General features: G+C 45.9%; 1 protein-coding gene and 1 long non-coding RNA gene across 2 annotated transcripts in view; one reads left to right on the top strand and one right to left on the bottom strand.

The window, feature by feature from the left end:
- LOC149971568 (uncharacterized) overlaps positions 1-10,620 on the top strand; it is a 35,229-nt gene extending 24,609 nt beyond the window's left edge. The window contains exon 2 of the long non-coding RNA XR_016491582.1: positions 10,474-10,620. This is a non-coding gene — a long non-coding RNA (uncharacterized LOC149971568). The remainder of the gene's footprint in view (positions 1-10,473) is intronic.
- On the bottom strand, positions 8,842-13,737 carry LOC110504795 (early growth response protein 1). Its single transcript, XM_021583609.3, has 2 exons — positions 12,666-13,737; positions 8,842-11,773 (listed from the first exon to the last, which is right to left on the bottom strand). The coding sequence occupies exons 1-2, from the start codon at positions 12,874-12,876 to the stop codon at positions 10,467-10,469; spliced, it is 1,518 nt and encodes a 505-aa protein (XP_021439284.1). The 5' UTR covers positions 12,877-13,737; the 3' UTR covers positions 8,842-10,466.
- Between the last annotated feature and the right edge of the window lie 2,971 nt (positions 13,738-16,708).

Genomic DNA, 16,708 nt, shown 5'->3' on the forward strand with positions numbered 1-16,708 from the left:
AGTTCTGCTAACAAACCTTTTACCCACTGGTCTCCACTAGTCCTCATGACTAAGGTCAGTTCTGCTAACAAACCTTTTACCCACTGGTCTCCACTAGTCCTCATGACTAAGGTCAGTTCTACTAACAAACCTTTTACCCATTGGTCTCCACTAGTCCTCACGACTAAGGTCAGTTCTACTAACAAACCTATTACCCACTGGTCTCCACTAGTCCTCACGACTAAGGTCAGTTCTGCTAACAAACCTTTTACCCACTGGTCTCCACTAGTCCTCATGACTAAGGTCAGTTCTACTAACAAACCTTTTACCCACTGGTCTCCACTAGTCCTCATGACTAAGGTCAGTTCTACTAACAAACCTATTACCCACTGGTCTCCACTAGTCCTCACGACTAAGGTCAGTTCTGCTAACAAACCTTTTACCCACTGGTCTCCACTAGTCCTCATGACTAAGGTCAGTTCTACTAACGAACCTATTACCCACTGGTCTCCACTAGTCCTCATGACTAAGGTCAGTTCTACTAACAAACCTATTACCCACTGGTCTCTACTAGTCCTCATGACTAAGGTATGTTCTACTAACAAACCTATTACCCACTGGTCTCCACTAGTCCTCACGACTAAGGTCAGTTCTACTAACAAACCTATTATCCACAGGTCTCCACTAGTCCTCATGTCTAAGGTCTGTTCTACTAACAAACCTTTTACCCACTGGTCTCCACTAGTCCTCACGACTAAGGTCAGTTCTACTAACAAACCTATTACCCACTGGTCTCCACTAGTCCTCACGACTAAGGTCAGTTCTGCTAACAAACCTATTACCCACTGGTCTCCACTAGTCCTCACGACTAAGGTCAGTTCTACTAACAAACCTATTACCCACTGGTCTCCACTAGTCCTCATGACTAAGGTCAGTTCTACTAACAAACCTATTACCCACTGGTCTCCACTAGTCCTCATGACTAAGGTCAGTTCTGCTAACAAACCTATTACCCACTGGTCTCCACTAGTCCTCATGACTAAGGTCAGTTCTACTAACAAACCTATTACCCACTGGTCTCCACTAGTCCTCATGACTAAGGTCAGTTCTACTAACAAACCTATTACCCACTGGTCTCCACTAGTCCTCACGACTAAGGTCAGTTCTACTAACAAACCTTTTACCCACTGGTCTCCACTAGTCCTCACGACTAAGGCCAAACACAATGTTTGGGAAGGCTTTCTTGTCCATATTCATCATATCCCATACATAAAACTAGATGTATCATGTATTTCAGCAGTATTTCAGCAACTGAGAGCAGTTGTTAAGAAGAGGGCGTTGTGTCAGCTCTGTATATGTCACGTATATGTGCAGTACATCACTCAAACAGTACAGTAGCACCCACCTGCTTATTACAGTGGGATGTGGAGCATATAGCATCAGTATAATCCTGATGGGAACCAATGGAAGGCTGTATCTATTTACTCTGTCTCACAGGCTGTGTACAGGGATGGTATCCGATAGGCTGGCAGGCTGGGAGACAGAGTGTGAAACAACCCTGGAGGCTTATGGGGATCTGTTTGTGTTTCAGTGTTTTCCAGCCAGGTGCCTTTGTTAAATCAGTGTGGTACTGGAAGTGGAGTGGGAGTGGCACTTCATTTGGAGATACTTGAGAGAGTTATTATTTCCGTCGTCTTTTTCGATGGCACTTGTACTTCAAATGGTGAAAAAGACGTTGTGGGAGCTTTGGAAATGTAGTTGGCAGTGCTGAAAGACTCCTCGTGTTCTGAATAATGGAGAATGGTGAGCTCAAAGTAGAGCCAGACACACACACAGCCGAGCCCAGCTGGGGAGAGAAACAGCCTGTCTTGCTTTCCCATGTGCGCGGCTGTGCGTGCATGCCTGTGTGTTTACATTGAAGAAGTGCCTCTGTTACTCAATGTGTATTTATTATTACTTGTATTATTACTGTATTGTTGGGGAGTAAGCATTTCACTGTTAGTCTACACCTGTTGTATACGAAGCATGTGACAAATATAATTTGATTAGGTTTTTTGATCTGTTGGGTCAGCTTGGTATGAGAGTGGTCTGAGATGGGTCTGGTTTGATAATTGACTGGTTACAGATTGATGCCAAAGCTGCTAGATAGACGTTCACAGGCTGCCGGAACACCGATTCCGTGGGTAAATCACAGGGCCCAGACCTGTCATTAACAATGTCACTGATGAATGGAAGTATCTCTGACCATTTTTACTGACCTCATCTTCATGACCAGCTGTAATAACAAGCTAACATAACAGGGTCAGGGTTCCCATTATGTGTAATAGGGAAAATGTATATGGTGTGAACATCCACAAGAATCAACAGGTGTAGGGTACATGAAATGACTAAAAACACCTGCTACATTGACTGCATCCTGTGCTCCCTGTTGGTCAGTGAGATAGAGATGAAACGATATCCTGGGCATCCTACTCAAAATGAGATCACTGTGTCTCTGCATGAAAAGACCGGAAAAAATATGTTCAAGGCAAATCCTACTGCTACAGTCCCTGTCCTCCTCCTGGGATAGAGATCTGTGATGCTGATGCCAGTAAGTCCTTCATTCACACAGAGGTTGAGAGTCTGAAAGGCTGAGAGGCTGAGGAGTTAAGAGGCTGAGGGGCTGAGAGGCTGAGGGGCTGAGAGGCTGAGGGGCTGAGGGGCTGAGGGGCTGAGAGACTGAGAGACTGAGATACTGAGGGGCTGAGAGACTGAGAGACTGAGGGGCTGAGGGGCTGAGAGGCTGAGAAGCTGAGAGGCGGAGGGGCTGAGAGACTGAGAGACTGAGAGACTGAGGGGCTGAGGGGTTGAGAGACTTGAGAGACTGAGAGACTGAGAGACTGAGGGGCTGAGGGGCTGAGAGGCTGAGAGCCTGAGAGGCTGAGAGGCTGAGGGGCTGAGGGGCTGAGAGGCTTAGAGGCTGAGGGGCTGAGAGGCTGAGAGCCTGAGAGACTGAGAGACTGAGGGGCTGAGAGGCTGAGAGGATGAAGGGCTGAGAGACTGAGGGGCTGAGAGGCTGAGGGGCTGAGAGACTGAGAGACTGAGAGGCTGAGAGGCTGAGGGGCTGAGAGGCTGAGAGGCTGAGGGGCTGAGAGGCTTAGAGGCTGAGGGGCTGAGAGGCTGAGAGGCTGAGGGGCTGAGGGGCTGAGGGGCTGAGAGGCTGAGAGGCTGAGTGGCTGAGTGGCTGAGAGACAGAGAGACTGAGGGGCTGAGAGGCTGAGGGGCTGAGAGGCTGAGAGGCTGAGAGGCTTAGAGGCTGAGGGGCTGAGAGGCTGAGAGGCTGAGGGGCTGAGGGGCTGAGGGGCTGAGAGGCTGAGAGGCTGAGTGGCTGAGTGGCTGAGAGACAGAGAGACTGAGGCGTTGAGGGGCTGAGAGGCTGAGAGGCTGAGAGGTTGAGAGGCTGAGGCCCATCCCCCAGTGTTCTCCCCCATGTTTAACCTCTCCCTGCTGGGTGAGAGGATCAGAAACAGGGGTCTCTCTCCTGACAGCTGTTCTAGGGCAGGTGTGTGTGCCCACTTCTCCACCACACGGAGGCCAGGGGCCGAGGGGCCGAGATGCTGAGGGCCGAGGGGCCGGGGGTCGAGGGACCGAGAAGCTGTGAGGGGTCGAGGGGCTGGGGGGCCGGGTCAAAAGGGGCCGACGGGCCAGGGGGGGGCGGGACCGAGGTTCAGGGGCTCCTGCTTCACTCCCTGCCCACATTAAAGTCACTTCTAATCACTGCGGGACTTAGCCAATGATGTGCTCATCAAACAACACATTTCAAAAAGGCATCTTAAAAGGCCTGAGGGCCAAGAGGCAATAAGAGATTTGTATGTGGATGAAAGCGAACCGTGCAGACAGACCTTGCATCAGAATAGAGAGGGGATGGATCATTGGGATCGCCAGTTAAATCAGCAGCGCCCAAGAGAGAGAGAGAGAGAAAGAGAGAGAGAAAAAAAGAGAGAGAGAGAGACAACAAGAGAGAGTGACAAGAGAGAGAGAAAAGAGAGAGAGAGAGAAAGAGAGAGAGAAAGAGAGAGAGAAAAAAAGAGAGAGAGAGTGAAGAAGAGAGAGAGAAAATGAGAGAGACAAGGGATTAAGGGAGAGAGGAATGACTCCCTTTTAGTCATGCTTTTTGTACTCTATCACAGCTCTCCAAAAAGAATAAGTGAACAAATACATTTTTTAACAAAGGCAGGGCTCTTGAAGTGGAGGCCCGTGGGGGCCATGAGGTGGCTCCATTGTGGGTTAGGGCGCAGGGAAGCCACAACGCGCCCACCCTCGCCCCCACTCTGCTCCCCACAACTCCTCCTCAAACAGAACATGCCTGCACATGAGCTTTGATATGTGCTAGAAAGCCTTAGAACAGCAGCAAAGGGAAACGGTAATGTTCCACACATCCCAGACACATGCCCTCCTCTCTGAAGTTGGTGTGATGGACACATTGTGACAAAGTTGGCCCATAGTAACTTCCTGCTTGTGCTGAATGCAGCCAGAATACCTCAAGATACTGGAGGAATCTGACAGTAACAAGACCTCACAAAGACAACAAGAGCTACTGATTTTCCATATGACATATAGCCTCTGTAACCACAATAATACTGGAAACAAACAATGATGGGAAACTTTAAAACACTGCGGGCAATCAAATTGAAAATGTTTTTTAGCCAAAGAATAGGTTTAATCTCGGTCCTCACAACAGCCTCTAAAGAATTACCTTCAGTGCTGGTTTGTGCTTGTGTGTGTTTGGGTGTGTGTCCATGCCGAAACATATTGTTGTGTATAATTCAATTATTTATCGAAATATGGTAATGATGTACATTTCTTATCCTGAAAATGGGGCGTCCTTTATCTTCCAGCTGCATTGTTTGCTTGCTGGCTGTTGTTGTTATTGTTTCTATCTCTGCATTGATTTGCTGTGTTTGGACACACACACACACACACACACACACACGCACACACACACACACACAGTTTCAGTCAGCAGAAGAGAGGAGGGGTGTGTCCAGGGATGTCTCTTAGGGGGACTCTGAATGTTAGGGAAATATATTGGAGCACACAGGGACGGTGGATAACATTGCTAACATGGCAAAATTACACACACTCACACACCTCATCAGACCCAATTTAGAAAGTCAGTTTGGGATCAGGAGACCAATTATATTCATTATTTCCCTCGATCATTTCCCTCTCATTTGCTCTTTCACTTATTTTTCCTCTTCCTTTTTTAACTGTGTTTGTGTTTTGCATATTTTGGTGGTGAGCGTATTGCACAACACAAAATGACCCATAACTTTTTGGAAAACACTTTAGGTCTACTTGCCTGTACTAGATTGATGTTCGTACAGTTTGTTGTATATACAGATATGCTTTTGATTTGATCACCCTGTTGCAGGAGAACTTTCCTGTAATGCAAACTGTGTCCAAACTGATACAACGAGAAGATTGGAATACTGCTTGTTTTCCGGAAAACGACCCTCTTAGTCCTCATTCTAGCTAGCAGTAGCCATTATGGAATATCATGTTGCATTGAACAACAAAGGAGTTGATTTGCTGACACTGCCATTACAAAATGGCTGTGGTGGCTACTGCTGGCTCACATGAGGATGAAAAAGGCAGTTTTACAGAAAAACAAGCAGTATTTAAATCTTCTTAAATGTATCAGTTTGGATAAAGGTAACATTTGGAATACAGTGGCACATCCCATCCCTGCATTGAGGTACGTTTTCTGACCAATATCTCACGCCGGCTCCACTGTGTCTTAATCCAACCATGATGGTGTTCTGACTCCAGTGCAGCTCAGTGTAAACAAGCGTAATGGCAGGGGTCGGAATCTTCTGGCTACTGTCCATGGTTTCATCTGCTTTGTACATTCGATAATTAAACCGTCACGGATAAATTCACAGAGTCGCACTGGGTCTCAATGTTTTAGGCCTACGTTCCCCCAATGATCCCCAAGGATAAGAGAGTGCTGAACAAACTATTTGCTTTGCCTCTTAGTAATATACAGTTGAAGTCACAAGTTTACATGCACTTAGGTTGGAGTCATTAAAACTCATTTTTCAACCACTCCACAAATTTCTTGTTAACAAACTATAGTTTTGGCAAGTCAGTTAGGACATCTACTTTGTGCATGACACAAGCAATTATTCCAACAATTGTTTACAGACATATTATTTCACTTATAATTCACTGTATCACAATTCCAGTGTCTCGGAAGTTTACATACACTGTTTTTTTGTTGTTTTTTTTAACCTTTATTTAACTAGGCAAGTCAGTTAAGAACAAATTCTTATTTTCAATGACGGCCTAGGAACAGTGGGTTAACTGCCTGTTCAGGGGCAGAACGACAGATTTGTACCTTGTCAGCTCGGGGGTTTGAACTTGCAACCTTCCGGTTACTAGTCCAACACTCTAACCACTAGGCTACCCTGCCGCCCTATGTTTTTAAACAGCTTGGAAAACTCCAGAAAATGATGTCATGGCTTTAGAAGCTTCTGATAGGCTAATTGATAGGCTAACATCATTTGAGTCAATTGGAGGTGTACCTGTGGATGTATTTCAAGGCCTACCTTCAAACTCAGCGCCTCTTTGCTTGACATCATTGGAAAATCTAAAGAAATCAGCCAAGACCTCAGAAAACATTGTAGACTTCCACAAGTCTGGTTCATCCTTGGGAGCAATTTCCAAACACCTGAAGCTACCACGTTCATCTGTACAAACAATAGTACGCAAGTATAAACACCATGGGACAGCCGTCATACCGCTCAGGAAGGAGAAGCGTTCTGTCTCCTAGAGATGAACGTACTTTGGTGTGAAAAGTGCAAATCAATCCCAGAACAACAGCAAAGGAAAGGAAACAGGTACAAAAGTATCTATATTCACAGTAAAACAAGTCCAATATCAACATAACCTGAAAGGCCGGTCAGCAAGGTAGAAGCCACTGCTCCAAAACCGCCATAAAAAAAACAGACTACGTTTTGCCACTGCACATTGGGACAAATATTGTACCTTTTGGAGAAATGTACTCTGGTCTGATGAAACAAAATAGAACCGTTTGGCCATAATGACCATCGTTGTGTTTGGAGGTAAAAGGGGGAGGCTTGCAAGTCAAAGAACACCATCCCAACCGTGAAGCACGGGGGTGGCAGCATCATGTTGTGGGGTATTTTGCTGCAGGAAGGACTTCACAAAATAGATGAGGAAAGAAAATAATGTGGATATATTGAAGCAAGATCTCAAGACATCAGTCAGGAAGTTAAAGCTTGGTCGCAAATGGGTCTTCCAAATGGACAATGACCCCATGCATACTTCCAAAGTTGTGGCAAAATGGCTTAAGGACAACAAAGTCAAGGTTTTGGAGTGGCCATCACAAAGCCCACAAAACCTCAATCCTGTAGAATATTTGGGGGCAGAACTGAAAAAGCGTGTGTGAGCAATGAGGCCTACAAACCTGACTCAGTTACACCAGCTCTGTCAAGAGGAATGGGCCAAAATTCACCCAACTTATTGTGGGAAGCTTGTGGAAGGCTACCCAAAATGTTTTACCAAAGTTAAACAATTTAAAGGCAATGCTACCATTGTGATGAATGAAATTAAAGCTGAAATAAATCATTCTCTCTACTATTATTCTGACATTTCACATTAAAATAAAGTGGTGATCCTAATTGAACTAAGACAGGGAATTTTTACGAGGATTAAATGTCAGGAATTGTGAAAAATTTAGTTTAAATGTAGTTGGCTAAGGTGTATGTAATCTTCCGACTTCAACTGTATATGTATGAGTGTACAAAACATGAGGAACACATTCCTAATATTGAATTGCACCCCCTTTTGCCCTAAGAACAGTCTCAATTCATCGGGGCATAGACTCTACAAGTTGAAAGCATTCCGTAGGGATGATGGCCCATGTTGACTCCAATGCTTCCCACAGTTGTGTCAAGTTGGCTGGATGTCCTTTGTGTGGTGGACCATTCTTGATACACACAGAACACTGTTGAGTGTGAAAAACACAGCACCATTGTAGTTCTTGACACACTCTAACCAGTGCGCCTGGCACCCATTACCATACCCTGAACAAAGGCACTTAAATATTTTGTCTTGGCCATTCACCCTCTGAATGGCACACACATAATCCATGTCTCAATTGTCTCAAGGATTAAAAATCCTTATTTAACCTGTCTCCTCCCCTTCATCAACACTGATTGAAGTGGATTAAACAAGTGACATCAACAAGGGATCCTAGCTTTCACCTGGATTCACCTGGTCAGTCTATGTCATGGAAAGAGCAGGTGTCCTAATGTTTTGTCCACTCAGTGAATGTCCCATTAGGCCTAGTTATGTAATAGTTCACTGAATGTCCAAAATATAAAAACAATGAGTATGCCTCTTTTGATTGAATGATTTGAATCTCATTCACACACTTCTGCTCATGCACAATTACCCTAAGGACGAGCTATATGTCGATTAGACTAATTTATCAAAGCAACATGAAATCCTACAGCAAGTCCCCATCTTCATACAGCCTAGATAGGCACGGGAGTCGTGCATTTGCATTGTCAATGATATGAAGTTTCAACAGGAGAACAATGATAAATATAGTGACCATGAAATCATGCTGGGTAGGTTCTCTTCAATTAAAGGTCTCTATGATGTGGGAACTGTGGGGAAATCCACTCGTAGAGCATGCAATTGACATATAGGATTATGACATACGATGTGCATGTGAAGGTTATAGGCTAAAGCAGGGATGGGTGAGGATGTAGGATCAGTTATGAAATGCAATGAGATGCTAAGTACCAATGGAAATATTTGAGAACCAGTCAGTGATAAGATATGGAATGAAATTCTACACATATATTTATATTTTATTTATATTTCATTTCTGGGAGGATCTCTTGTACACCAAATATCCCATTGGCAGTTAAGCGCATTCAATGTGTTGAGAAGCCAGAAACAGTCACTTGGTTTAACAAACACAAATACAAAATAAGGATAAACCATAAAATAATGAACCGCATGTATATAACATACAAAAGAATCCCATGCCTACTCAGTAGGTAAGTACAACATTCCAACTTGAAGTCGTGGATATTTACACTTGTAGTTACAAAAAATATAGTTTATAATTTCTCTCTTTTGCTTACGTTCTCAAGAAAGGAAGCAGTGTCCTCGTGTCATCACGCCCCTTTCTGTGCTTCTTCAGAGTCTGAGCACGACTTACATTCTGTAACAAAAAGACCCCTTCAACCCTTAAGGCGAGACACAACGCATCTTCTCTTGCACGCAGACGTGTCAAAGCATCAGCAAGGCGTCACAAAATGGCACCAGAAACAGGAACGGTGGTTTTGTTTTGGGATTTTTTTTTTAACGTGAAGTTTTTTTATCCACATAACAGACTGATATGTCACATGATGATAGCAAGAGAAAGATAGTACCAGTGGATGATATTTACAAAACAAGAGAAACTAACATCACTCTTAACACATGCTGGAATACTTAAGTGCTTATTTCGTCATCAAACAAAGTCGAAAACATATCACATCATCGTCATCACTACAGAGAAAGTATTAGAATAGAAAATATGGCCCTGCTCACTTCAAATAATACAATGCAATTATGCAAATATGTTTTTCACATCAATGGTACCAAATAATAGAAAAAAATAACAAAACATTGCACAAGTACAATTTACATAAAACGTCTCTTAGTGCCTTAGTTACAGCTCGACTGGATGTTCTGTCCGTCTGTCTGTCTGTCTCTTAGTGCCTTAGTTACAGCTCGACTGGATGTTCTGTCTGTCTGTCTGTCTCTTAGTGCCTTAGTTACAGCTCGACTGGATGTTCTGTCCGTCTGTCTGTCTCTTAGTGCCTTTAGTTACAGCTCGACTGGATGTTCTGTCCGTCTGTCTGTCTCTTAGTGCCTTAGTTAGAGCTCGACTGGATGTTCAGTTTGTCTGTCTGTCTCTTAGTGCCTTTAGTTACAGGACGACTGGATGTTCAGTTTGTCTGTCTGTCCCTTAGTGCCTTTAGTTACAGGACGACTGGATGTTCAGTTTGTCTGTCTGTCTCTTAGTGCCTTTAGTTACAGGACGACTGGATGTTCTGTTTGTCTGTCTGTCTCTATGTTTTCACTCATAAGAACGACCAAACTGTCTTTACCTGTTTCAACTATGGCTGGAGAAAGTCTCATATGCCTCGTTTTAAGCCCTGCATTTGCTTTACCAACTGAGAGGAGAAACTCCTTTCTCGTGTTCTATATTGTCTTTGCCCGGTCCTTGACCTGTGTTTTAATCTCTTCTTCGGGTGAATCTGAGGATTGAGCACTGAACAGAGCTTGCAGAGGGAGCAGGCAGAGAAGTGCTTTTCAGAAGGGGAATATGTCTTTTGATGCTGATTTCTCCCCTCAAAGAGAGGAGTACTGTGTGGTGGGGAGGAGGAGGAAAGAATAAAAAATATATTTTCTCTTGCTTAGCAGATCTCGATTGTCCTTGGGGAGAGTGTGGAATGCATGTCTGATAGCGGAGTGGGGACCGGAGAGGAGTAGATGGAGGCTACGGAGGAGGGGAAGGAGGAGACCATGGAGGACTGAAAAGTACTGGACATGGACATGGAGACAGAGGGGTAGGTGGTGGCGATGGAGGGAGAGGGGTACGAGGTGGCGATTGAGGGAGAGGGGTACGAGGTGTGGACCGGAGAGGAGTAGCAGGATGTGACTGGAGAGGGGTAAGAGGAGCCTGAGGAGGGGGCTGATACTGGTGCCTCTGCCACCGCCCCGGCCACCCCGCCCTTCTCCGCCTTCTTGTCCTTTTGCCTCAGGTGGATCTTGGTGTGCCTCTTCCTCTCATCGCTGCGGGCGAACTTGCGCCCACAGATCTCGCAGGGGAAGGGCTTCTCGCCAGTGTGCGTGCGAATGTGCGTGGTCAGGTGGTCGCTGCGGCTGAAGTTGCGCATGCAGATCCGGCACTGGAAGGGCTTCTGGCCCGTGTGGATGCGGATGTGGCGCGTCAGCTCATCGGAGCGGGAGAAGCGGCGGTCACACGTTTCCACAGGGCAGGCATAAGGCCTCTCGTGGGGCGGTGTCTTGCTGGGACGGTTGGGGTACTTGCGCATGCGGCTCGGCTTGATCAGCTGGGACTGGTAGACACTCTTCAAGTCCTGGGAGCCCGTCTGGGTGGCAAAGGCTTTGATGGTGGACAGGGGAGTGAGGGAGGGCTGGCCAGACCCATTCTGGAAGGGCTTCTGATCCTGTAGCAGGCTTATCTCCCCCTGCTGCTGGGGGAATAGGTAGTCAGGGATCATGGGCACAGGAAAGCTGGAGCCACACGTCTTGCCATTGGAGTAGGTTGGCGGGGGGTACTGGAGCGACCCCCCCGCGGGGAGAGGGAAGCCCTGGCCCTGGTCAGAGAAGATGTCAGAGCTGGTGCTGGAGTACGTAGGAGCAGCTGAGTAGATGGGGATATTCTCACTGTGGTGGACAGAGCAGCTCAGACTGCAGCTCTGAGAGGAAATAGTGACGGAGGAGATAGAGGACGGGGACGAGGAAGAGGTGCCAGTCTGAGAGACGGAGGAGGGCGGGGCAGAGGTGGAAGGGGTGTTGATCCCCACCAGCCCGCTGACCAGGCTGAACAGGGGCTCGGCCCACAGGCTGTTGCTGCAGTTGGTGGCTGGCTCCAGGGTGAAGCGGCCAGTGTAGGAGATGGGAGGCAGCCGCTGGGTAGAGTAGCTCTGCTCGCCCATTGACTTCTCACAGTTCATGGAGATATCAGGTAACGTATCTGCAGGGAGAGAGAGGGGACATTAATCAACCTGTCAATATGCTGGCGGGACAGAGAGAGAGAGGAGGCGGGACTCGGGAGGGAGGGAGGCAGAGGGGAATCCTGCCAGAGAGGTGGACAGGGTTGCCCCTTTCCTCTCTAACAGCAGCAGGTTCCTACGCAGAGCAGAAGAACCTCCCTGCCTCCCAGCAACCCCAGCTCCTTCCCACTCCTAAACTCCCACACCAGCCATTTCCTCCACTAACCAAAAGATAGATGAGCGCTGTCGTGCAAGTCAGGCCAAGTCATCTGCATGCATTCATTTAAATATATAAATATTTCTGTTACGCATTCGCACAGGCACACACATGCATGCATGCAGGCACACACACACACACACACCAAGCTCTTGAAGTCAGCAACAAGGCTTAAGGCAATTGATTACTGAAACGGCAGTTCAGCTGGTTTTAAGAATGCAATTAAAATTGAGCTCTAGACTTTCTAAAAGGTATGCAATGAGTGAGCCACACTCAAGTCCAAATACCATTCAATAGTGATGAAGAGCTACAATTTAATTTATACAATTCTACATTTCTGAGTTTTGTATTTCCAATCATCATAAATTAAACGTATTTTATTACAATGAATTTCTTAATTTGAAAAAAGTTCATATCAAACCATCATGAAAATTAGACATATCTCATTCAAAGAACATATTCATCATATTTAGAGTCTTCTCTCTAAGTTGAAATTGAATTAATAATTGCCAGGTGAACATAAATAATTATTTAAGTTCTGCAACAACTGTTTCATGCCATGCATTCTGCTACTGCACACAGCAAAGCAGCAGCTGTCTATCATACATTACAGTAAAGCAATTCCACCCAGCAATATAACAAGGAGATAATCTTACCTCCAGCAAGGTGGTCATATTGCTCTCCTTGCTCCCCCGATCCGAAGCCTGCTCCCTCGGGCACTGATGCAGAGAGGAAGGGGGTCCCAGCGGAGCTCAGCATCATCATCTCCTCCAGCTTGGGGTAGTTATCCATGGGAGAGTGGGGGAAGCTGAGGGGGTCTGAAATCTGCAGGGCTGGAAGGAGTATCTCTGTCTTGGCTGCAGCCATCCTCCAGAGAAGTGGACCTGTAGGGGCCTGAGGCTGTGCTGGAGGCTGAAAATGAGTGCAGCGAGGCTGGGCAGAGTGGAATCACCAGTCCACCTCAGAGAGCAGGGTCAGACTGCTACTGCTGCTGAGGATGAGGATACCTTCTCTTCTGTTTCTTTCACGCTTTCTTCTGGTTCTTCAAAAGTCTTCTTCTATTTTTCTTCCTTTTGTCCAAGATGAGTAAAATCCACTTTTTTTTTATTTTCTATCAGAAAATATTGTTCAGATCAGATGTGTCCCTTTTACTCATTCCCTAAAACAGATTATAATAAGAATCATTAATATATGTTGGGATTTTTCACTGGTTGAATCCAACTAGGGTGCTGCCCTTTTGGATAATGTGTTGTTGTTGTTGTTGTTTTGAATTCACTTCTACTTTCTCTGTCAAATGCTTTCGGATAGGGAGATAGCGCAGTATGTGTGTGAGTATGTCTATCCTGCTCTTACGTTAAATGTTCTGGGCACTGAGGGCTCTCTTTCCTGCGCAGAGAATTCCGACTCCTTTTTGTACCCTCTCACCGTGACGTAGATGTCCATATATGGAGTAGAGGAAGCCCATATTTAGGCACTGCAGCGGAGGACACATGACATTAGCCTGGGGAAAAAGCGGAGAGGAGAGACTTTATATTGAGCCAGTGCAATAAATCGCGGGAAGACACCAGCTCTTCCTCAGCCCTGAATCGATGCATCTTCATATGAGAATCCCTGCTAGAGAACGAGGCATAATTCTTGCTCTCTCCCCAATGGCCCGTAGTTTAGATTCGGATTTCCCATCTGTGCAGCAGACTGCGCGCTTTCCGGAAAACCCTGCTCCGCCATGCCATGTAAGGTAGTAACTACACAAGGACCTATTCCGGTGGGTTTCCATTTCCTTGCCCTTATTTGGAGCTTCCTGAGGTAGCGCTGATCGGTGCTTGGCAGCAGTGAAATGAGAGAGGTTGGAGAGCAGCTCAAGCGTAGCGCTCTGCTCCGTACAATAAGTAATGTCAGCCCTGTCCTCCCTCCATAAAGCAGCCTCACCCAAACCAGCAACGAAAACACTGTAGCCTTCATTTTAGATAGAAGCCGAGACATTTCAGCTTTTAAATGCTCTAAATGGAAATGCAATGAAAATAGCAACTCGTTTATGGGTCTCAGGTGTGTAGTGTTAATGCATTTGCAGTTTGCATCAACACATGAGAGCACAAAAATAGCCTCATAAAGTATATTCATAAAAAATGGATAGCTAATAATGTTATCAACCTTGCATTTTAAGACGGGGCATCAGTTTTATACATTCACCGCATTCATGCATATTTTCGTGGCCAGCCTAGCCATCCCGTTTACGTGGCCAGCCTAGCCATCCCGTTTACGCACAAAAAGGCTCACAGAGACGGTCATGATGTGGAAAAATAAAAATTGTTGAAGCATTTCATTGCAAACACAATCATCTACCGCATCAACGAATGCCTTAGTTAGACATCAGCATTTGACAGTTGAGAGGAATAGAGAAAGAAAGGCCAGACAGCTGATTCCTCCAGGATGACCGTGGGAAATCCTGTGCAACGATGCCAGTGTCGCGTGTCAGTAAACCTAAAATCAAACAACCTATACAATTATTATAAAAATAAATAAAAAATCTTTGCTGTCAAAATTCATATTTTAAGATTGGGTCATGGTTAGGAAATATGTGAATATAGCCTAGGTTTTTTTCAATTTGTTTTGGAAATTGTATTAAATGCGTTGTGTTCTGTCCGCTTGCCTGGCTGCCATTGAAATAGTTCAAGACCTTGAGAGTAGTTATCAGTCTGTTATTAAGCCATGCTTGGTATGGAGATTACTTTGACCAGCAGGACAGTTCATTAAATAACACAAACCATTTTCAAGCAATAAACAATTAAGTCTCTCATGTCGTCAAATCGAGTGTTGACAAGGTTGTCTATAGACGGCTAAATTACGCATCACTCATTATCTGCAACTCCATGCTATTCCTTAACATTAGGAAGATGCTCTCTCTATCTACCTTGTTGTCATTGATGAATGATGCTGACGAAGCGCTGGGCCGGGGCTATCCTGTCTGTCTAATTGCGGGGTGTACCCGGCCTCCCCGGCTCCATACTCAGGGAATCTCTCTGCCACTCACAGAGCTAATAGGCCGCATTAACAAAGCGCTTCTAAACACTGCCAGGAGCCTGCGGGCTACTGATGTTCCCTGGCTGTTCCAACCATACAGCAAGCCAGGGAACAGGGACTCCTCGATGGCTCTGACAGGAAATCGATTTGTTTCCACCAGCCCGATGCTGACTGGAGCTATGCAGGGAAACTCACTGTGTGTATAGTGTAGGCAAAGGGGAGATAAGTGCAGTGCATGGGTGAGACTTCAACACGTTTGAAGAGGGCACCACTCCAGGTAGATATAACTAATATATATAGATATAACTAACTAATAACTAAGAATATTACATGTGGAGTTCGTAAATAGTGAATCAACTGCTCAAATTGGTTGCTGCGCCATGATTTGTTTTATCAGTATGTCTAGTAATCTGTTCAACTTCCAATGCATTCTCCCTTCCATTCACAGGTGGTGAACATAATATTCTATCCAGATTGTCTCCAGGGAGGCTGGTACATGGAGGTGGTCCTGATAACTACTATCCAGATTGTCTCCAGGGAGGCTGCTACATGGAGGTGGTCCTGATAACTACTATCCAGATTGTCTCCAGGGAGGCTGGTACATGGAGGTGGTCCTGATAACTACTATCCAGATTGTCTCCAGGGAGGCTGGTACATGGAGGTGGTCCTGATAACTACTATCCAGATTGTCTCCAGGGAGGCTGGTACATGGAGGTGGTCCTGATAACTACTATCCAGATTGTCTCCAGGGAGGCTGGTACATGGAGGTGGTCCTTATAACTACTATCCAGATTGTCTCCAGGGAGGCTGGTACATGAAGGTGGTCCTGATAACTACTATCCAGATTGTCTCCAGGGAGGCTGGTACATGGAGGTGGTCCTGATAACTACTATCCAGATTGTCTCCAGGGAGGCTGGTACATGAAGGTGGTCCTGATAACTACTATCCAGATTGTCTCCAGGGAGGCTGGTACATGGAGGTGGTCCTGATAACTACTATCCAGATTGTCTCCAGGGAGGCTGGTACATGAAGGTGGTCCTGATAACTACTATCCAGATTGTCTCCAGGGAGGCTGGTACATGGAGGTGGACCTGATAATTACTATCCAGATTGTCTCCAGGGAGGCTGGTACATGAAGGTGGTCCTGATAACTACTATCCAGATTGTCTCCAGGGAGGCTGCTACATGGTGGTGGTCCTGATAACTACTATCCAGATTGTCTCCAGGGAGGCTGGTACATGAAGGTGGTCCTGATAACTACTATCCAGATTGTCTCCAGGGAGGCTGGTACATGGAGTGGAGGTGGTCCTGATAACTACTATCCAGATTGTCTCCAGGGAGGCTGGTACATGGAGTGGAGGTGGTCCTGATAACTACTATCCAGATTGTCTCCAGGGAGGCTGCTACATGGAGGTGGTCCTGATAACTACTATCCAGATTGTCTCCAGGGAGGCTGGTACATGGAGTGGAGGTGGTCCTGATAACTACTATCCAGATTGTCTCCAGGGAGGCTGGTACATGGAGGTGGTCCTGTGAAACAGGAATGGATTTGTATGTAGTCCAGTAGGCCTTGATGTTCTTCAATTACACACACACACACACACACACACACACACACACACACACACACACACACACACACACACACACACACACACACACACACACACACACACACACA

The sequence above is a fragment of the Oncorhynchus mykiss genome, chromosome 25 (assembly GCF_057628025.1).
Source record: "Oncorhynchus mykiss isolate SJ-2025 chromosome 25, ASM5762802v1, whole genome shotgun sequence".
Lineage (NCBI taxonomy): Eukaryota > Metazoa > Chordata > Actinopteri > Salmoniformes > Salmonidae > Oncorhynchus > Oncorhynchus mykiss.

What these genes read in the sequence shown, in the direction of transcription:
- LOC110504795 (XM_021583609.3), bottom strand. Translation starts at nt 12,876, where the DNA reads ATGGCTGCAGCCAAGACAGAGATACTCCTTCCAGCCCTGCAGATTTCA. An exon ending in ATATGACCACCTTGCTGGAG is followed by an intron (nt 11,774 to 12,665) that starts GTAAGATTATCT and finishes CTCTCCCTGCAG; the next exon opens with ATACGTTACCTGATATCTCC.